This window comes from Lepidothrix coronata, unplaced genomic scaffold (assembly GCF_001604755.1).
Source record: "Lepidothrix coronata isolate B3197 unplaced genomic scaffold, Lepidothrix_coronata-1.0 Scaffold23, whole genome shotgun sequence".
Taxonomy (NCBI): domain Eukaryota; kingdom Metazoa; phylum Chordata; class Aves; order Passeriformes; family Pipridae; genus Lepidothrix; species Lepidothrix coronata.
In genome coordinates this window covers 2,336,866-2,360,187 of record NW_016690203.1, presented here as the reverse complement: position 1 = coordinate 2,360,187, position 23,322 = coordinate 2,336,866, and the positions used below count along the sequence as shown (strand labels likewise).

At 40.7% G+C, this 23,322-nt stretch overlaps 1 protein-coding gene and 1 long non-coding RNA gene across 2 annotated transcripts in view; one reads left to right on the top strand and one right to left on the bottom strand.

The window, feature by feature from the left end:
* ADTRP (androgen dependent TFPI regulating protein) overlaps positions 1-23,322 on the top strand; it is a 28,547-nt gene that overhangs the window by 3,044 nt on the left and 2,181 nt on the right. The window contains exons 2-5 of the mRNA XM_017808525.1: positions 4,272-4,406; positions 5,829-5,930; positions 14,927-15,042; positions 18,803-18,954. Coding sequence (XP_017664014.1) covers positions 4,272-4,406; positions 5,829-5,930; positions 14,927-15,042; positions 18,803-18,954 — 505 coding nt within the window. The remainder of the gene's footprint in view (positions 1-4,271; positions 4,407-5,828; positions 5,931-14,926; positions 15,043-18,802; positions 18,955-23,322) is intronic.
* On the bottom strand, positions 1,873-22,498 carry LOC108494239. The gene is made up of 4 exons (XR_001873790.1): positions 22,193-22,498; positions 18,240-18,422; positions 9,105-9,197; positions 1,873-1,978 (listed from the first exon to the last, which is right to left on the bottom strand). It is a non-coding gene; the product is annotated as an uncharacterized LOC108494239 (long non-coding RNA).

Here is a 23,322-nt window from a genome sequence, read left to right as displayed (position 1 = left end):
GAGGTGGCTGTCAACCACACAAATCCATCAGGTGCACATTCAAAGCATTAAATTTCTGCCAGTTTGGAAGCAGTCCCAGGAAACACCTTGGAATGTTGGGAGGTATAGTCATGGGGAAGAAGAGCAAACAAAAGCTTCATATTGGGCTGTTCTGGTTCGGTGGATCTGCTGTGCTGGACAGGGCTGGGTAGTGCCTTGGAGGCTTCCCCAAAGCCAGGCACACAGAGCCTTTGTCCAGCTCTTCTGCCTGTGTCCTGCAAGACTGTGATTGCCTGGCTTCTGGCACTGGCTGTCTGAATCACTTGGAAATTTTCCCTCCAAAATTTCTCTTATCTCCTTGGAATTGCATTTAAAAACTTCCCTCTGTGGAAAGCTGCTGTGGCCAGCTCACTCTGATCTGAAATGGAAATACTGGGAAAAGTGGCATTTTCTGGGGACAGAAATGCCACGTGTCTCCCAGCTCTGCTGGAGGGATGCTGGAAAATATGACCCTCTTCTAGCACCTCATTCAATTCCTTCCTAATTATGTGGTTCTCCCAAGAGAGCTACAGCTCTGACATTATTTCAGATTCATCTTCTTAATGATCATAGCAATCAAGATTCAAAAAGGAAATGTTTTTGTAGGGGGGGGAAGATAAGTGGGGTTTGTATCAAAGGAGTTCATTGACTGATTATTGAACAAGCAGAAATGACAGATAAAAACAGTTTTGTATTCATTTGTCTGTGACACAAAACAGTACAAGCTGAATCATTCATTGCCTGAAATATCCAAGCTCATAAAAATCTGCTCACTGCTGTAAATCTATTAGTAAATCGCTGCATAATGAGCACACTGCACCTTTAAAAACTATTAATTGCATTCCTGCCCCAGTTTATTCCTTGCGCTTTTGTCTTTCATAATGGAAATACTTTTCAATTCCCCTGAAATCTGTTTTGCATTTATTTAAAAATAGGCCCAGTATTTACCATAGATATTTTCCAGGACACTATCATATGAATGGATGTGCGTCCACACTAAATGTTGACTGTTAACTCTAATAACTTGCTCAGAATATTGGATTTATCTGTCCCTTAAGGGCAGAGGTTGGAGCCGATTTATTTGTACTAGTTGAAGACTTTCAATATACACATATGGCAAGATCTTATACACAAAAGTAAATCATGTCAGCTTAGTTAAACAGAAACACCCTTTTGATCACTGCAGCAGATAAAAATTGAGGTTTGTCTTTGTCACGATGAGTCTCAGTTTGGAAAATTGATCTGGCCAAATTAAATGTTTGTACAGCACCTAGCACCATGGAACTCTGCAGGGTATAGAGGGGAAAGCAGCCTCCTTCCAGCAGGGATAATCATATCCATATTCTCCTCTTTGGGTTAATCGTTAGCTTTCTGAATGCTTCCAGTCTTCCTTCTGTTCGTGTGGGAATACTTTAGGGAATCCTCTCTATTTACAGCCAGATTTATATTCCATGAGCGACTGAAATGGATTTGTGAGCGCCAGTACTTCTGCTTGAGAAATTCACAGGACAGGACATCTGGAATAATTTGATGTTTTCATGCCTTTTTTTTTTTTTAATGTCAACATTTTCCCTTTAGTGAAGGGCTGCAATATTTGGACGCACCTTTCTTATAGGAATAACCTGTGTGGGTTTGGAGCTCTGACTCGAATCTACCAGGGGTGCACAGTGCCAGACTGAGCATTACTAGGGATGATTCTAGATAAGTTCAGTTTTCTGGCTTGAAAATTACTTGTACAATCTTCTATTGCTTCTGGAAATACACGGTGATCACTGAAATGTCTGAAACCCCCTTGAAACTACGGTGATGAACAAGGGCAGAGCTACAGCAGCACACATCCAAGCTTCTGAGGCTGAGTTCAAACTTCTTCAGGAGTTGTTCTTCATGTTCAGCCAGAGAAATGGGTCGGGTTACATGTTCAGATAAGCATTTTCCATACAGAAGATAACGTTGTCCTCCCCTGTGTATGAAGAAATATTTACCAGGCTGAGAACTTGGCTGTTTTGGGACTGTTTCTTTTCAGAAATGTTTGTTTTAGTTAATTTTGAAGCGGGGAAAGACACAGCCTATCCCTGTCCCATGATTAATGTAAGGCTGACCATGAACAAGATAATAATAGCCTCATCCTCTGGGAACCAGGCCTCTCCCTAATTGCTTTATTGGCAATTAGTCACCATGTGTCACCAGACTGTCACCACCCTCATGTTAATTTTTTATGCTTTTTACAGAAAGTTGCTGCTGACTCTACAGGGCGTAACAAGAGCTTCTGTTTATTACCAGGCTTTTCTTCGCTCTTCAAGGACTTGGTATTGGTGCCCTGGTGAGGCCAAGGACTGGGCCTTGAACATGTGTTTGTGTCTGAGTATGCTGCATCCCAGCATGGACTTTTCTGAACCAGACCCATGACTTAGAGGGCTGAATCCCTACTGACTGAGATAGTGCCTGCAGTTACAGAGGCTGATGGTAATAATGGGGAGAGAAAAACAACACATTTAAAAGAGATGTTTGGGTGCCTCAGAATTGAACAGAACCATATGTGGGTTCTGATGAAGCTGCTTGGGCTTTTTTTTTTTATATAAAATTGTGGCTGTTCAACCAATGCCTTGATAGGGAACATGGGGCTTTGCAGCTGAACCAGGTGATGTGTGACCTCTGATACCTTGTCCTCGGTGACCCTGGGCCAGTTACCCAGCCTGTATCAGCTCCTCTCTACCTCTATTGCTGCGGGTCTGCACAGGGAGGGGGGACACTCCATCAGTGGCACCTGGATATAGTCTACTGTGGTGACTCTCTGGACTGCGGAAAGGATAGGGCAGGAAGAATGTATCTTTCCCTTTGCTGAGAAGATACAAAACGGATGGGGATTGTTGTAGATAACTGCAAACTATGGTCATTTAGCTGCCCAGGAAGACTCAGCCTCTCCAGACTAAACCTCGCGGAAGTACTTGTTTGACAACATCCATGGTGAAACCATAGTCCCCTCCTCCCCTCAGATACTTTGATAAAAAAGGAATTTCTCATGGAAAAGCATTGCACTAATCCTTTCCCCTCCCAAGCACCACCCTTCTCAGCTTCTTCAGAAACTGATGAAGTAACCAGCCACAACTTCAGACACTTTGCTTTAAATAAATATCTGATTCACAGTAGAGATCATGGCAAAAGAGATCTCATCCTGAAAGCTGTAACCATCTTTCCATTTAAGTATCACTAGCTGGTCTCGTGTTTGCAGTAGTCTGCATTTCCCATATTGCATCACTCTGGGAGAATCTAGCCTTGAAAAGAAGGGGCCACCCTGTGAGTTAACCAAACTGAACTGACTCGGTGGGGAATGCAAGGCAGTGGGAGAAGCATTTTTCTGCAAAGCTCTGCCTTTGTGCATCTGACAAACTGGGTTCGTCTCGATCTACTGTGTAGTGTTAGGAGAGAAAATGAAGCAATCAGAAAAGCAATATTGGCTTAAACCACAATGTTCTGACAATTTCACACATAATTTGCGGAGTTCTGTTTTGTGTGCGCTTGCCTAATTCTTTACCAAATCCTCCTAGCACCCTCCCCAAACAATCCCTCCCTCATTGCTTGTAAATGATGTAAAGAAAGAAATAAAAAAAAACCCTGAACCCAAAACACAACCTCTCATCACTAAAATTCATTAGTTATAAATAGTTCTACGTAAACTTATCTAAAACTTTAGTGGTCTGGATCTCTGCTTCTAAGCACTTGAAATCCTTTATTGAATTTGAGTTCAGCAAAAGAGGTTCTGTTTTGGATAACTTCTGCACCTAATTCTCATATTAGAGCATTTTGAACTACTTGTCAGTGATATCAACTGCACTGTGAGTCCCTGGAAAGAACCTGTGTTGGCTAAATGGTGGGAAAATCCATCTAGCAATTGCTTTACAGAAAACATTTCCTGGGGTATTTTATTCTCTCCTGCTCAGATACATCCAACGTCAACAATTAACATAGGAAGTGTGAGGGAGCTGGCTTTCAACATCTGAATCACTTCACCCATCTGAATCACATCACACATCTCTGTTTAGTCTATTAACTGAGATATTGTTAAAGTTATCTCCTGAACAACTTTCTTTAATCAGTTTCAGCTAGTAAAAAAAGATTTAGCCAACAGCTATTTCCCTCACGCAGGCTTGCAACTCACGAACAAAACAGCTCCCTGAAGAGCAAGGACAGATTTCATTGAGGTATGTGCTAATGAAAGCTGTATGAGTTTTCCTCATTAGGTGTAATTACTTCAGATTTTGCAGGCCGTCTTCTATGGGGTATCCTTCCTGGCTGATATGTTGAGACTAATTAAGAAACTGCGATGTGCTAAGTGCATAATTTCCAGCAGAGACCTTCTTTTCAGTGTCCTGGCTTTCCCAGTGTCCACAGTAAGTAACCTTTGTCTCTGTACGAGAAAATAACATTTGCATAAATGCTTAAGGGTATATAGCATACCATGTATGTGTATAAAAGAGATAAGAACTAAGAGCTCTCTTTTACCCTTGAATTTGCAGTGGATTTGGACCGTTTAGAAGAAGAAACAATGCTGAGCCTGTCATGGTTGAAAGCTAAGCCTCTTGCACAAATGTTAGAGTTACTGTCCTTGAGTGGACACAGATTGACCCCAAAGGGTGAATGAGGTGTAACCTCTCCACTAATCTCATGGTTCAAATAGCTGTGGCTTTATTAACTTAGGGCTTTTCTCTAAAGGGCAGAACAGGTCGGGAGGACATGAGAGGGTACCTAAGACACAACAAAACCTCACATCTTCTCTAAAGCCAGTGTGGCTTTAAATAAGCACTGGAGAGAAACAGATTCATGGAAAAATAATTATAGTCACAGCTTATGTCAGATTCATCATGTATCACCTACTCCCTCACAGACAATGCTGTTTATCACAACACCGTGGGTTGGACAGAAACTGATGGGTTATTTATACATGTAGGTGCACTCTTTGAGAGTGATGCCTGCAGCCACCTCTGAATCTCAAAGGCCTGAGAAGCACTGCTTAAACATGGTCCACAAGCTAGCTGGTTCAGTAAGAATGTCCTGACAGAGATGGAGTTGGAGAGACTGGATAATTTGTCTTCCATGCACAGCAGTATTCACAATGCTGCTGTCATATCCCCCCAGGCATCCCCACCATGCAAGCCGGACAGAGGCTCTGTCTCCTTCTTCCAGCATCTCACACCCCTGATTTCCAACCCTAACCACAAAGTGTGCTCAAATACAAAGCCAGGCCAAACAAAATGCAAATCAGCTTCCAGGTATCAGTAACCGATACCAGGGATCATTTCTGCCAGTTAAGTTCTCCCACTGTAAATCCTGCTCTGTTGGGAAAAAAAGGGGGGCCAAAGTACAGCTTTCACCTGCAGTTTCTGAATTAGGTTTATGAATTGTGAAGATAAGGGTAAGACTATGTGAACTGTCTTACTAAGATCTGTTTTTACTTTGTCACTGAGCAAAACACAGGCTTGACAGACAGTCCCTTGAGGAGAACTCCTGGACCATCAAAAGATCCCATCCGCAAAGGGAAAGGGAAAGGGAAAAAAGAAGAAGCAGCTAATCTTGGATTCCACAGAAAATGTCAGTGTTGGCACTTTATAAAGGAGGTTTTTTTCTCCCAGTATCAACACAGAACACTGCATCTCAGAGTAAATGTGAGATTACATGAGTTCATCTGGTAGTGTCATCATTTTTCATGTAGAAAATGTTTTGCCTTCTCAGAAATGAAAGCACTAACCAAATCCTATCCTAATTATGTTTGTCTTTCTTTTCTAAATTTCTTTTATTTTGTGTTTTTGTTCCAGTTTGTGTGTATATCCTTTTGGACACTGTATTCCTACAATCGAGAGCTGGTTTATCCCAGAAGCCTTGATAGAGTGATCCCATTCTGGTTAAACCACGCTATGGTGAGTAAGGAACACCTTGGCCTCTTGCAGAGAAGAGGGAGACTTTGCAACGTGTGTCCCATCAATGCATTGTGTCACTTTCCAGAAGAGTTTCACAGCTTCTTCTTTCTCACCTCCTCCTTCCTGCTTGTCTGAATCTGATGTTGAGCTGTACACAGCAAGCAGATGCATGTGCTTGAAGCTGCCTCAAGAAGCCTTTTATCACACAAGGATGTCAGTGAATTGGTGCTTGTCAAACCTCTGAAGTCAATGAAATGATGTGTAGTCAGAAGGAAAAAAATCTCGCTTATTGTAGCTCAAGAAAGAAATTGTCTCTGCTAACAGAAGTCTCTAAAATACAAAATGGCTGGGAGTATAACAAAGCAGCTCTTAATTTTTTAAAAAAGGTGAAATAACCAAAGAAAATCTGACAGGTCTATAGCTAATAAGCTAATGTGTGCACAGCTTTGAATAGCTGGATTGCAATGATTGTTTACAGATTTTCTGTAAATACTTTCCAGATTTCTCCTTCATTTGCTCTGGCCATTTTTACGATGTGTTGAATAATCACATATTTCTCATCAGTCAAGTGTAAGGAGGCTGACAGTAACATAGAAACTGTGGGTGGATTGCAAGGTCAGGGAGGCCTCATGGGGCTAATGGGAAGGGGGAGAGAAGGGAGAGGTTCAGTGCTAGGCTGAATCAGAGGAGCCAAAAACTATGAAATAATCGCATAGAAGACTCATTTCTCTCCAGACTTAATTTCTTAAGAATAGCACTTTGCAACCCACTGCAGCAGTTCATGATGGGTGTTGGAGGTAAATGTGGGAGGTTTTGGGGTGTCTGGTTGAAGACAGTTGCTGGAGGTTTGAGCAGCCACTTGATTTGGACAGGCATATTCAAGATGTGTGACTGGAATCCAAACACACATAGGCATGTCCACATTGCTGATACCCGAGTGATAAACCACAGCCATCACACACTTTTAACCTCATCACCAGCTCTCTGTCCACCAATTCATCTCAACCAGGGCCTTTTTGTGGCTGTCCAAACCTCTGTGAAAGGGTGCAAGAGGACACCACTCTCTCTCAAAATCATCATCCACAAAAATGACATATTCTTCATGTCCTCAGCATCATGCTGGTTTCAGGGCCAGGATGCAATATGGGCAACTGGTTTAAAATCTTCACAGTGGTGGAGGTGCTGGGGAAGGGGAGGGTACATAGTGGAGCTGAGAGGATATAGGCTTTGTTGCTTGTTTTAATCCCAGCACACGGCTGAGAATTTGCCCTTTCCATTTCCACATTTGTTTATGACATGGTAAGGTTGAGAGGTGCTAGGACATACCTTTTTATTTCATATGCAAGAACTCTTTGCAGGAATCTCTCAAACATATTAGTTATAACTCCTGTCTTACCCTGCCTACATCTACATTTCATAACAGAGTCATTCTGACAACAACAAAAAGCTTTTCCATATCAAAAATGTCAAAAACAGGTGATAAAAAAAGGAAAAACAATTCTTCCTGAAAATTATTTTGACGAGATAGAAACTTCGCATAGAGCAAACCTCTATCACAACCTAGTATTTTATTTCTAAAGCTCTTAATACACTGCAGACATCTTGCGCTTGACAGTTCCTGGGTGGGAAATTTTCCTTCCAGTCAATATCAAGTGTAAAACATGTGCCGCCAGCATAGACTGATCCCTGCTATTGACAATCCTTGTGTTTTGGCACACCTTCCAACAGGTGCCTTCAGGCTTGACTGAGGCATTTCTTTCTTCCAACACTATCACTGGAAACACTAGGGAGCTGCAGGGAGATACCAACACTTTAAGGGACAATCTCCAAATTCTGATTGCCAAGCGGACACTTTTTCTTTGGGTTCATTTTTTGCACATTGCTCTACATTATGGCTCTGAGATTCCAGACTTTTCATGGCAGATTGAGGCAGCATGTAGCTGACTTTGGTGGAAAAAGACACTGGTCTATCAGTAGTAAATGTCAGTGCCATATAATTTGCAGTGGGAGTACTTTTTTTTTAAATCGTGGTCTATTTTAATATTGTAAATAGAGAAAGCATATGTTGTTATGTAACTGTAGAACAAGCACGCAAAATCACTTCAGGAATACTGAGCTGCTTGTGGTGATGCTGCAGCACCTTCCTTGCAAAAATGAAATGGCCATTTTTTTCCCTCACATGGACTGCTCTTACAGTGGGAAGGTGTTGTTGCCCACCAGATAGCCCAGAACTGTGGAGAGAGCACTACAGTTTAGGCATGTTTTTGCGGGCTGAGCAGAAATATCCTCTGTTTTGCAGAAAGGATGGCTAATGCAGAAAGGAATTTTGCTAATATTTGAAGGGGCCAAATATTCCAGACTATCTGGGTTTCCCTCTTTGCTTTTTTCCTGAGTTTAATCCAAAGACTGAGCCTCAGTTTTCACTTCTGTTTACCTGTGATAATTATGTTTTACCATCTTTATACAAAACTTTGAGCTTCATGGATGAAAAAACCCCCACCCTACTTATGTCTCAAGCACAATTATTTTATTTGAACAAGATTTTTGAAGTGGAAGATGGCTGAGACAAAAGATATGCTGGCCAATTTGTCAAGTGAATTTGTTTATTTCTTTCCCAGTCATCTCTTTCCAAGCAACATCTGGATACCCTCCAGAAGGCAACTAACTGCTGGAGACAGTTGTATTAAACCATATGCACATATTTTTCAACTTCATGGCAGTATTGGGGAATGCTACATTTTGAAGGGTCTGACAGAATTGAACACTAAACAAAGAGGGGCGATGGTGGTTCAGAAGAGATAACTCAAAAACATTTTAATCTATAACAAAAGATACACATCAGCCTTGACCACATGTGTTCACAAAAAATGGTAGCAGTAGAATTGTCTTTTTGTAAAAAAAGGTTTATATTTTCAGTCTGTAGGGCATAGTTCTTGTAAAAAACAAAATTTTCTCTATTTCCAGGCTGCAGCTAAGTTTAGTTCAGCCATCTCTTTTTCTAATTTACTCTTTAGCCGTGTTACCGTCTCACCTTTACAAAAATCAGCATTTTAGTGTCCTAGGCACTTTACTGGTTGTTGTGAATAATGCATGTTCAGAGGACTTTGTAAGCTAAAAATCTGAGAATAGAAAAGGAGGGATGGTAAATGGAGACACAGAAGAAACACGTCTTACCTGGCAGATTTTCAGCAAAGATGACAACAGAGTCCACATGGCCTGAGCCTCTGAATCTCCTTTGAACCTTGCCCTGATGTAGCTAAGCAGTATCTGAATGTACAAAAGAAAATTCAAGGGAGTGAGAGAACAAGCTGTGTGCATACAAGTAATTTTCCTTCACTGAAGCAAGCCACTGATGCCCTGACAGTAAGAATACCAGCAAGACTCACAATGTTCCTTCTCATCTTGGAGCTTCTTGGTATATACAAGCTGCTTGTGTTCTCCCTACATAGCTAAGCCTTACCTTCCCCAGTGTGTACACAACTACATCAACAGAAATGGTATTTTGGATCAGTGTGATTTACTTCCATCTGGAAAATAATAAGTTCTATGAATATAAATTACTACAGCTATTTTAGGAAGATGCCGCATCACTAACCAAAAAAGGGGGTGCAAAATCAGTTTGTAGAACAAAACCCACTTGTTCAGGCCACTCTAACTGGACCATTACTCCAGGTGTGTACACAAGAACAACCTCAGGTTCATCTTTGACAATCTTAAATTATTCTCTTTGCAAGTGGTATTTAATGCTTAATAATTCTTGCACATTTATACCAGAGAGAAACATTTCCATTTGTTTGCATTTCACAGTATCTCAATTTTAAGCTGTCTGGCAACGATGGACACTCATAGGCTTTCAACTACATTCAGCTTTTGGCAAAGAAGAACGTATGTGTGAGGGATATGGCACACAAAATTAATCACCCCACACATTTAAGAGCAAAAATGCTTAGCTTTTCCCAGCACTACATAGATTTTTTTGAAGTTTCCATTTTTTGTTGACATAAGCCCATTTCCTCAGGGAGAAAGTATGTGTTTCACAGACAAATGTTATGGCAGGGAATCCTCCCGGGCTGCTGCTACCCCAGTGTGCACAGGTGCAGCCTCCGTAACCCACCCTGCAAAGGAACAGCTGGAGACAAATATTCCACAGCAAAGGATGTGTCACTTCAGTCTCATGTCAGCCTCCAGCTGCAATGCAACATCAGTTTCTTAGACTACATATCTAATGTCAGGGTGAAATGCAATTAAAATTCTGGCATTGACATTGAGACAAAACATTTGCTAGTAAGCAATAGGATATTCAGCCAGGGCCTTATTACCAAAAATGCATACATGCAAGAAAGAAACTTTATCTCTGAAACTCTTTTACTTTTGATCATACAATTGGTCTGATGTTTCATCCATTTTTCACAACAATGCTCCAGAACTACCTACGTGTCTAAGAAAAAAAAAATGTTGGTTTACAGATGAGCATGAATGGACCTGGAAAGGGCAGAAGGAGAGAGTAGCTGAAGGTTCAGAGAGGAGTGCTGCTGGAATTAAATTGAGCAATAGCTTCCTGACTAATTTGCCACCACACCTGCTCAGTAACAGGACTCCTTGTACATCCCACTCTATCCATAAAATAAATCTGTGTTTCCCTGGAAATGCACTGATGGCTGAGAATATAAAATATGTAGTAACTCTAAGAGAGAATTATTTCTTTAACTAAACATGCTAGTTAAAGAAATAATATGAACAATAATGCTTAAGCCATTTCCACTCCGAAAATTAAAGAGAGGTTAAGAGAGTAAGAAAAACGTATAAGGATATATTGGAAAAGAAAATTTTGAAGAAGGCATTTGAATGAAGGCAAAATAATAGCAAAATAAATCAAAAGTGGGGATTTGTTCGAAAATTAGGCCAAAAAAGGAAAGAGCATACAGAGATTCAGAAAATTATGAGTATAAAACTAAACAGAGGTCATCGTGACAGGAAGCCATTTAGTTTTATTATGCTCAGATAACACAGGCTGTGTTTATGAAAGAATCTGACTGAAGGAAATTTCCATAGACAAGAGGATGTTTCCCAACAAAGAGCTGAATATCTGAGTAAACACCTCAAGGGTCAACCAATGAACACTGGCTTACAAGCCTCATAAGGCAGCACCAAAGTGGGGTTTTGCTTTTTCTTTGCAGTAACATACTGATGGAGAAGATAGAAACATGAGTGTTGGCCACGAGTGGTTGTCAGCACACAGTCTCTGTGGGGAATTTGTCTGAAAGGAGAAACACAGGCAGTTTTTCAAAAGCACTTGATGGTCTCCAACTGTGCCCAGTGGAGTTTAGTTTGGCCAGCGGTAACTGTTTGTGAAAAAAATCCCTCCCTAAAGTCTCACATGTTAATGGAAAGCAGACATGGAGGGTATGTAAATGCAGACAAATTAGAAACAAACAGCTATGGTCAACCGAGGCATCATTTCCTTCACTCTGGAGTCAAACAAGGTCAAACCGAGTCAACTGCAACGCACGCGTTAGGCGTACGAGTGATCTCAGCAGCTCTGGGGAGATTATTCATGGGCTTAAAACTCAGCCTAGGCTGGAGCCTGCAGCTGAACACAAACTCTACCCAACCCTGTCTTCTCAACCCCACGAAACTTGCTTGTGCTTGTATTCTCAATGGCAAAACGAGGATATAGCATTAAATAAACGCACAAATTACTCAAAACATGGGAAGTAAAGATTCCATATGGACTGACCAAACAGTGGAAAAAATATTCAGAGAGGACTATTTATCTCAGTTTAAACTGATGAACCTGAAACGTATCCTGGGAAACAAAAAGTAAAGAAAGAAAAGAATGTTCTTCTCTGCAGGATATGAGTTAACATGCTAATGTTTCGGATAAAGTTCAACATATGCTTAAGAAACTTTCTTCTCCCTGTATTCATATGCCAGAGTTTATGAGCTACACAAATAAATTTGAAATTTTTTAACTAGTTCAGATTCACCTGAGTTTGTAAGGAAAGAAGCAAAGAAACCAAACACAAGTTAAAAATCATAATAAGTGCCAAAAAGAGACACAAAGGATTTTAAAAATTGAATGTTTGGAAGCAGAATTCAGATTAAAAGTGTGATTAGCTAACCAAAGGCCTCTGACAATTTGGAAAGTCCCATAACTTTTATCTTTTCATTATAGAAATATATAAAAAACCCCAGCTTTTAAAATACTTTGCTCTTGCAAAATTTGTAAGCTGAAAGCTTCCCTCAACAAACAGAGGTTGTTAGACAAGTAAATACATTAATATTTCAAAGAACATAAAAATAAGTACTAACAGGATTCCTGCCAAGAGTCAAAAAAAGCTCTCTGATTCACTTTGGTTCATTGATAGCCTGATCAGTACACAGAGCTATTGTTTTAGCTTGTTTTCCTTACTTTGGAGTGAAATAGGGTTTTTTCTCCCTCTGTGATAATTACTTTTGACAGTTGCGCTGTTTATATGTGAAACCGAGAAACTGTTAATTAAAATAAAAAATGAGTCACTGTTTCCAGCAATTTTTGCCAATATTTTGATCTATGTCAATCTGAGCTTAATTATTAAGTTTTCTTTAAAGGAGGAGGCAAAACTGTATATTTTAATTTGGCCCCGTACAAATACTGCACTCCTCAGATATACGTCAGTTTAAGGATATGAAGCTCAGCTAAATAGGGTTGAAAATATATTTAATGACTATGCACTAGAGATCTATGGTTAAAAATAACTTGAATGAGAAAATACTTTTTTTTATTTTTTTATTGAGAAGGATATGAGAAGCCTTTAAAGCCTTTCAGTAGATATGATTAACCATGATATATGGTCTATCACTAACGATGTTGCCAAAGTCAACGTCCCTCTGCTGCGAGAGGAAAATCGTGTGGAAATCCAGCTGTGTGTCGTAGGCAAAGGGCAAGCTTTGCACCCTGTAGCCATCCTCGTGTTCCTCTGGTGTCTGCTGTACAAATACGCATCTGCTGTCATAAACATGCTCAGATATTCGACAGAAATTCCTCTGTGATTTTACTGTTAATGGACAAATTTGGCTTGGCAGAAATACGTGAAACCACCAGTGGACTCTGGGACAGCAGAAATGCAAGAGAAGATTTTCCCACATGGTTACTGGCCTGGGGTGTATGTGTACATGAGAAGGAGTTGTGGACAAAAAGAAAAAACCTTTATATTCACAAAGGAAACATGATAAATGAACTCAGGAATCACTTGTACTGATACAAGACCTATGTGATCAACTAAGCGGGTTGTAGAGCTGAAGAATATCTTTGTGAAAGAAAACAGAAGGAAATCTCAATGCCAGTGAGTGAGAGAAACTGGAACATCAAATAAATCTTTTCTATCTCTTTTCTCTGAAAAAAATGATAACGAAGGCGAAAGGGTTATTTTGATAGTAGGACAGCCAGGTATGAATAGCAGCTCCCAGGGGTGTTGGGAGGGCTGAAGGAGGACATGCAGCTTCCAGGGAGTTGTCATTTGGCAGCAGCAGACAAAAATGGATGTCTGTCTCAAACAAATAGGTAAAGACTGTTTTCATGCATGCTATATATAGCTCAACGTGCATTTAAAGAATTTAATGTGTATTTTTGACAAGTTATACTATAAATATACAGCAAGAAAACTTTGACACCATACTATCATATCAGATACTCAGCAAAGTCTCTGACAGACACATACGTTGAAAGTGTTACAATCATTTCCTTAGGACAAGAGGAAACTTCATACCATACATCCAGCAGGTTGTGCCTTTAGGGAAAAATACAAAAGAAATCCTTAGTTTCACGTTTTTTCTGTTTAAGTCTATCTTCCTCTGTTGCTCTCCTCCCATACCTCCCCCTATCTACCCATGAAAATATTTCCTTAATTAATAGGAATTTAACCAACTAGTCAGCTACAGTTGCTTTAGTTTTCACCTTTGCATCTCATTGACTGTTTTTGCTGTGTTGTTCCTCAACATTGTTTAAGCCATCTCTCCTAGGTATTGCAACTTGAAGTCGTTTGTTTGCACAGGGAATATTACCAAACTTTCAGTGTGGAAATTTCACCAAAACAAATTATTTTCTGAAACTGGTACAAATCAGTCAACAAGTTGAGGCATTAGCATCCCAAGAGTCCCTACACTGTCCATTCAACATCTGAGAGCAGAAGGCTTTCTGCTGCGCTCCCAACATCCCCACCTCCTCTTGGAGGCAGCTGCTCACCACAAAACAGTCAGTGCCACCAAATTGTCTGCACAGTGCTGAAAATCCTCCATGCTCAGACAGTTATCATAAAAGTCTTTGAAACTGAATCTACTTAATACAATACAAACTCTTTGACAAAAAAAGAAAAAAAAAAAAGAGAAGAAAAACACGCTTCTCCAGCAAGCTAACTCCTTTCTAACTCTTAAATAAGCTTTTTTGAAGTTCCTTCATCATCTTCAATCACAGCTAACTGAAGTTCTCTGTATGTTTACCACCCCATTTTTCAGTTTAAAAAGAGAAGCACAACACACTGCAATTGCACTGGAGTAAGTAATAAATGACAATATACAAAATACAATAGTGACTTGAAGAGAACAAAAAGGCAATCCAACAATTGCTTAATGAGTTCAAGGAGCAGACCTTTTACATCCTCAAGTGCACATTACAATAGAGTTCAATAACTTTTGTACTCTAATGGAAATTAACAAAAAATTATTGCATTAAAAATGCAAAAGGAGAGCTCATCTATTATAAAGTAACGCAGATCACGCTACAGGCAAACCTCATTACAGTACCTTTTACATCATACTAACAAGAAAATTTTTGTGCTCATTACTGCAAGGGTACTTCTTCACTATGAAAAAAACCAAGTATGCACATTTGTATACAATTATACTCAGTATTGTTAAATAATCCTTTGCTTATAGGCAGGTGCTTGAGCTTTGTAATCAGCAATAACTGAAGGTGAGGCACTGCAATCGGTCAGTGACAGACTCTCTTTTTTCCTCAGCACACAGCTGTATTGCCATTTGCTCTCCTGGAAATCCTTGCCTTGCCACACCGTTACCCAGCAAAGAGGAAGGGATTGATTCTATTGGGATTTGTCGCTTTTCTGTATATCAGTTGGTAAGAATTATGTATTTTAAAACATTTTCTTCAAGTGATCTACTTTGTAAAACAAGGCCAATTGCTGTACTTAGATCTAAGTTCTCGCCCAGGTACATGGAAGACAACAGTCTGTTCTGTGGAGAAATCATTTAAACTTCAGCTGAGACCCACAGAAACTATTTCCAGATGTAGGTAGACGAGGTTTCTTCAAACACAGTACAGGTACTGATACCTTACACAGTATTTTCTGCTCTTCTCTCTTATAGAAAAGCAACTAAATTGCCATAAACTCCAAGGTACTCTGAGTTATTTATGCTGGACTGGAGTTTTTATTTCTACCAGTACCATCAAATTTACCTCCACTTGCTCTCTTGCTCACTGCAAAAACACCAAATCTCAAAAGGTCTAGGGGTCATGGAAGCAGGAGAGGAGTAAAATTCAGTTCAGTATTTGGCAGGGAAACACACGGCTGGGTTTAGAAACTTGAGACAGAAAACGATACTCAGAGCCAGGTGCAAACCAATGGGTAGCAAGGAGGTGTCTGCCCCACTAGCACCTCCTACTCCACCTATGGACACCGCCTACATTTCCAACAATGTACAACAGTTGATCCCCAACACATTGGAGAACGATCTTGAGAGAATAAACCATATCTAATCAGCACGCCCACGCCAGCCCCTAGCCATCTGTGTACCTCCTGTGTGTGCGTCATGCACCCCTGGAGCTGGGTTTGCATCTGTTGCATCCTGGCTGCAGCACCGGGGTCTGGAGGCACTACCACTCCATATAACCATGGACAGCTGCCAACACTTCAAAATACTCTGAGGATGCCTCATGTTGAGACTCTGCTCAGGAAGGGGTCTGTATAATTTCAGGGTATGCTGTGATATCGCTTTCCAGAGCTGAGGAAACATCCAGGCCTTAGGGTGGAGGATACAGAAGAGGATAACAACGAGAGGATACAGATCTGCAGGGAACTGACCTGTCTTCATGCAAAGACTTCTGAGAAGTCACTGGGACTGTGAGGGAACCCATCATTCCCATTCCTACCCACCAGTTCGCACTATCAGCTAGAGACTACCTTCAGCCGACCAAATGAAAATTTGGAATAGAAAATGAACTGCACAGATGAAAGTCACATGTGTGACTTGAAACACATCAGTCTGTGTAAGAGAGACTGTGGAAGCAGGGGACTTCACTGTTACATTACATAAGGAACTTAAGAGCCATTTATCCTAATCCAACCCAGAGCCTAATAGGATTACGACCACGGCTTCCTAAATTCCTTTTCTATGTTCTCATTTACCCTGTTGCTTAACACCAGCTTTGTTTTGCTTGTCTTCTGACATTTGAGTTTCACTGTCTTTGAGACCAGACTGCTCTTCCAGCAATTAGTACAGCCATGTGTGCCATGTCTTCCCCTAAATTTCCTATCGGCTGAGCAATTTCAGGAGACACAATTCATATCAGGATCTGAATCCACACCAAAGGATGAGGATTAACACAAGCATCAACACAATTGGGCCCTCCCAGTATCTTCTGTGAGTTGGTGCTGCCAGGGTCCTGAGTGGAAGGTGGTACCTTAGAATGCTTGGCCCCTTTGTCCCAGGGCCCTGATGACTGGATAGAAATATTAGGATTTCAATACTGCTCCCAAGTCAGCAAGGAACCTCCCCTTTGCTTTCTTCTGGCCTCCTCTTCTTGATTCCCTGCAACCACAGACAACAGCTTTCAACTAACATAAAGAATTTCGGGCCTGTGCACTGAAGTCTTAACATAGGTACGTATTTTACTGTTGGTGCTGCAACCTGGTGATTTAATAGTCCCATTGAGGCACTGTATGTATCAAAAGCAACAGAGTCCTTCCTAAAAGCCTCTCCTTGAACTGCCAGTGCCATTGCTGCAGTGTCAATGGGCTCAGAGCTGGTCCCTGCAAGGTAACAGAGAAACTAAGCACCAGCGATGGCTTGCACCAGGCACCTGCCTCTGAGCAGGGTTTCACTGTAGCTTTGAATACCCTGCATAGTCATTTATTTGGGTTTGAGAACACAAGGTGGAGTGCTTCATATGAGACACACCAGCTGGCCAAATTGCATCAAGATAATCTAGCTCCTCGTCATATAAAATAAAGGTAGTTTTCATTCTCTGTTTTACTGTTTGAGACACAATACGGAAAGAGTAGTCCTGTGCAGTGAAGAACACATGCTGACATTTGCACAGGCTCCAGTCAGCACCTGGTCTTCAGTATTTCTGCTCAGACTCTCAGTGGCCTTTTCTGCAGGCTTTTATTTTTTTAATTACTTCTGTGTTTCACAGCCCTGTTTGTTTGATGAAAGAACCTTAAATCATGAAAATAAGTCTCTATATTTAAACATTTCTGTGCTCAGTCCAGAAAGCTCCACTACCAATCCCCTCCATTTCTCCACTCTATCCCTTTGATGAGGATTAGTAAATCTCAATTTACAGGCAGGGTAAAAATCCACCTTTTTTATGCCCACTCTTTCCTTCTCTAACTAGAGAAAGGAAGAATCATCTTTTCAAACCTTTTTTTTTGTCCTTAGAACTCTCCCATTGCTCAGTGTCAGGACACAGCTGCAAGATAGTAGGGCAGCCTGTTTGTCAGTTCTCTTTGAGGAATGATGCTCAGCATAAGGTAGCAGGCTGGTTGCCATCAGAAACAGTGGGATTGCATTCCCATGTTAGCACTGATGGTGGAAAGTATGGCGTTCACCTTATATGTGGGGGTTTTTTAATCAAGACTTAAACCTTTTAGCATCTTTTGGACCCAAAGCTTTGTTTTAGGGAAGTGCTGTCCATTGTTAGAATGGCACAATCTTACAACAATCACTGGAGACCAACCCTATTTCTTATATTCTTTACATATTCAACACAAATATATATAATTTTAGTCACAAAAATTGTATTTTTTCCTATATTTAGTATATAAAGACCACTTTTATATTCTTAAGTTCAGGTGTTTTCTACAAACCACTTTTATGAGCCATAAACAATGATAATAGTACCAGTGAACTGACAGGCACTACAACATGTTTTCTGAAAGAAGAAAAAAGCAGAAAGAGAGGGCCTAAGTGGAAGAAAATAAACCCTATAAAGCAGGCATATTAATCTTTTTCCTTTTCCTTCTTTTCCAAACTATGCTTTACAAAGAGTTCTGGAAAAAAGGAGTGAAGCAGCTGCATCTGTTTCCTACCTACCCATTCCTCTTCTCTTCCTCTTCTTAGACCAAAAGAAAAGATGCTGGAGAATTGTCCTTGCCCTCTTGCCTCCTGAAAACTTCTTTCCACTCCTCAAAACAGTGGTCAACAGCAGCAGGATTGAGGCAGGGAGAAGCAGCACTGTCTCCACAAGCCCTCGAGATCTGGATAGGGGCTGAAAAGCTGTTGTAAATAGAGAGCAAACACATGTGAGAGCTTATTTGAATAAGCTTCACTTAGCATATACAAGGGCACATTCCTGTTCAGGAACATTTTGCTGTTTTAGTGTTATTTTACTGCTGTTAATAGCCAATGTCACCAGGGTGACAGCAGAACATTTTGTGCATTTCAACCTGCACTGAAACCCATTTAATTTAGCAGCAGCTTAAGTGTGCTTCACAGCAAATAGCCCAAGTGCTGAGGAGATGTATAGACAGCTGATCTAATTTTCTCTGTATCAAGACCGTTTTGATAACTTGGCCTTTCAGGAGTTAGAAATAGTTAAGTGGTTCTTCTAACTGAATGGTCCTAACCAAAGGTGATTTCTCTCCTTCCTTGCCTAGGGTCCTGTGGATTTATTCTGTAACAGGAGAGTGGGTATATCCTCTCTTTGCTTTGTTCAGCCCACCTGGACTAGCAGCCTTTTTTGCCGGTAGCCTTGCTGTCATCGTCTCTTTCTACAATTTTGGAGAGTTCCTCAACCGTATGATATGGGGTCAGTCCAAGTTTTTTTTTTACTTCTATCCATATGAAAACAAATCAAAAATTAATTGCTGTGATTGCTTAGGCAGGCAGGGAGAGGAAGGGGGCACTAGTACACTGAGGGGGGGTGATGGCATTTTGGGTATCTGATAGCGATTGCCAAGTCCTGCCCACTTACTAACAAAGGGAGAACAAATTGAAGCAAGGATCCCAACCCTACCAGAAAAAAGGCCAGGCCAGCTTTCTCAAATGTGGCTAAAGAAGCGTCTCTTACAAACATAATCACTGGTTTTGAATTCCTACTCAAAGAAGGGTCCAGAGAAGCCTTGTCTCCCTGGCTAAAACTCTTACAGCTGCATCACGTGGTGTTTGTCAGACTAGGGAACAGCACTGTTTACTGACAATTTATAGAAATGCATTACTGTATCCAAGCAAAAGCATCGTGGCAGCAGCTCCATGAATAAAACAGCACTTCAGAAAGTTTTACAAACTCTTGAGAATTTCTCCCTTCTGCTTTGGTAGTGTTATAACTGGTAGTGATTTAAGGAAAATGAAAGACAGCTTTCTTGGACAAATGGGCAGTTGGGAAAAAATAGTTTAGGAGGACACATTCAACAGCTAGAGGAAAGAAAGAACTGAGGAAGCACCTTTGGGTGTTTGGCATTGGATATTATCATTATTGTTGTTGTTACTGTTGTTTTTGTCATCATTATCCCTTCTGGTTTCCTCTTTCCTTTTTAATTCAAGATTAAGTTTTTGAGGATGAAAGTGTTTCTGTCAGAAAAATGTGTGTAATTTATTTAGGACAAATGTGTGAACATTTGCAATTTCTTAAACTGGCTTTCTGATGAAAGAAAAAACACTGCAAAAACACCTCTGAAAATAAATAAGACAACCTCCCTCTGTTCTCAGGGAACATTTGATGCCTGATCCATTTTGCAAAGTCTCACATGCCTGTCAAGCCAAAGTAGAGTGTCTGTAGCTAGTCTCTCACCATCCATACTCAGCTACCTAAAAGCAGCAGATTGACTTTCAAATGTGCTGAATAACCAACTTCACCGCTTGATACCTTTGCAAATAAGATGCTTTGTCTGCGTGTCAACATTTGGAAATTCTGGCTGCATTCTATTCTGCATAAACATGATATGAGATGAGGACTGCTGGTAAACGAAAACTGATTTGCAGCCTTTCCGCACTAGTTCTGCTTTCAGATGTATCACATAAATAGTAACTATTACCAGTCAAAGACCACATCATCACTACAAGATGGTGTGAGTCTTTATATGAGATATCTGATACATCTAGGTATCAGATTTTTTTTCATGTCAGAGTATAGTAATTTCAGGCCTAGAGTATGCCTGATGCATACATTGGACATAATCAGAATTAAAATAATTTGATTTCCAATGTGTTAATTGATTGGACAAAAGGTCATACTAAGCAGAGATCAAATTAACTGCAAAAACACATTTTGAACAGCTGACTAAATAAACTGGGGCAAGCACTCAACTTTTCTGTGCACACAAAAAGGCTGAAAAGCACCCCCAGTTGTGGTAGCACGAATGCAACCTCAGAGTATGTATATAAACACAGCATATATGATATTCTCCACTGATACATGGTGTGCTCTTGTGATCCCTGGAGGCCTCTTGTGTGTGGTAGGTCTGCCTCTCCACGTATACTTGATATTTTTCAAAGGAGCCATAAAATCCTGGCCTTAACAATTACATGGTATTTTCACCCATGTGCAAGATATTTCCCTTGAGCTACAGTTCCCCATGTTGGTACAGTCTTTTTCCCAATTCATTTCCCAGCTGTGTCCACTCAAGAGAAGGGTAGGACTTCCTTAAGCTGGTGTCGATAACAAGGTCCCAATAAGCATTGAAGCACAGCCACAGGGAAGCTATTCCAAATTACAGTGTGCCAAATTCTTAATATGTTCCTGATTGAGACAAATCTTTGGCTCAGCACTACCCGAATAAAAAGAGCTGCAAACTGAATGAAGACACAATTCCAGCATACCTTTGTTCCCTGAGAAAAAAATGGCCCCGTGTACCTTTTTTCATCCTACCCTTTCCTGTCTCACCTTCCCATCACAATAAGGCAGATGATGCAGTTAAAATGACCCTGCAGGAAACAAAACAAAACAAAAACCAACCCCCACACACAAAGTAAAACTATCTGTGGTGGTAGAGGACAGATCTCTTCATCTTTCTGTGCTCTCTACTCTGCCCACCTCCCGCTTCCCTGAAAAGAAAATGTACATGGAAGGGCACTTTTGATCTCTCTTTTGCTTCCTGCTCAGTCCCCCAAAGGCCCAGTTTGGGTTACAGAGCAATGTAATTATCCACTAGGTTCCTATAGGCACATCTGAAAACACCTTCTTCAATAACACCTGTAGCCACTGAGCAATTCGACCTGATACCGGTGGGATCTGACGAGGCAGAGCGCCCTGCCCTGGCTGCTGGCACCAGGATCCTCCCCAAAGGAAAAAAACTCTAGGGCTGTTGCTGCTTTTTCTTTCTTTCCCACTCAAAGGAAGAACAGTTGCTGAGTTTGTGCCCAGATGTGTTTACTCGAAGGTGCAAGAAATAATTAACAAATAGCTCCACCAGAGTGGCAAGCCTGATTTCCTTCTGGACTTAGATTGTGTGGCAGACTGTAGGCTGCAAATGAAGCTTGTCCCACAGCATAGCATGCTTCGTATGGACTCTTCCCCATTCCTTTATAACTCCGAGCCACTGTTACTTTTCCTAAAACCAGCTACATAAATATTTACTCTTTTTCACACTTAGTTAGTTCCAACTTATTCCAAAGACTACAGATGGCAGCTTTCTGCTTCAAGCAAGTAATTGTCCTGTGCTTGACCAAAAGGATACAGTATCACTTCTGAGAGCTAGAAAATCCAGGTTGTAGAATAATATAACCTTGTTTTTCCTTTTCAGAACAACCAGATGACATACCCTAAATTAATTTTATTATTTATAGACAAACTGCTTCATACAGTATTGGAGGTTTTAAAAATGTATTCTCTCTCATGTGCCTCTCCCTCCCCTTGCACAGTTGGATTGGTGGTAACTAAGGCAACCCAGCTGCACAGCCTGAGAGGCACAGAAAATAGTACCAGTAATGACTTCTTTTTGTTTTAAATCCCAGAGTTTCTAGAGTATAAGACAATGTTGAGCAATACAGAAACTCCAAAGAGGATAATTTGAAACAATGAGCTGATTCTTTTACTGCCATAAATTTACCTCAGTCAACAATTTGGCTGCAGGGTCTGAGTACCAAAGATCAACCACGTGATAGCTTCTCCCATTCCTGATGGGTGGAAAACATCACATAGGCAACTGATCTCATGTTCCTTTGACCAGTCAAACTAGAATCCTCAAAAATAAAGCAAAGCAGTGTTCCTTCGGGTTTTGCTCTTGTTGAGACAACCAGATCCTTGGGAGAAATTTGGATCAAATTTTTCCACATCAGACAGAGCAGCATTTCAACTGAGATTTCTTCTCTAGAACCAGCATTTGAGGATGGAGCAGATTCATTTGTCTTCCAATATATCTGAAAAAAAACCCCAAAACAACATTCATCAGCTGCTTCATTTCAATACTTTCAAAATGTAGGTGGAGAGAAGCTATAGCTAGCAACAACTACCTGCTCCACTAGGGATTGAAACGCCTCCTGAGGGATACCAGGCAAACCCCTTGCAAGGTTTTACAACCACAAAGCCTCTACCAAGTCCAGAGGGATGCTCATCCCCAGGTGGTGGAACTGTCCTTTGGGAGAGAGACAAGGCAGAAAGGGAGGAAGGGAGGCTGACTGTCAGAGCAGCCAGCAGTTCCCACAGACCCAGCTGTATGTTTGCTGTATTCCAAAAGGGAAAGCTTTGGCCAGCAGCTGGCTGAGGAACATCAGCAAGGGCAAAGCCAAAATTGAAGATATTATAAAGCAAGGGATAAGGCAGCACAACAAGAATAAGCCATTGCTCTCAGGAAAGAGAGAAAACTTATGGTGGAGTAACTTTCTCATGCTCAGTGCACAGATGCATGTGCTCCTCCAGATCTTCTACGAGCTCTTGAATATCTCGGAAAGACAGTGCTACATCATATTTATGTATTTATTTAAGGCTGAACTAAAGTTAGGTAGCAATCTTCTCATTAACCTGTTTTTCCTCTTCTTTTCTGGAGCACTTTTGCATTAAATGCACTTTCCAGAAACATGTAACATGAGTTTTATTTTTGTATTTATGTGCTTTTGAAACCAAGTTCTCTTGACACCCTGTTGCCAGCTATTGGGAAATCCAGCCTATGTGGCACCACACAAATCTCTGTAATGCAAGGCAATACTATAAAAAGATTGAATTCTTGATGCTCTCGTTCTT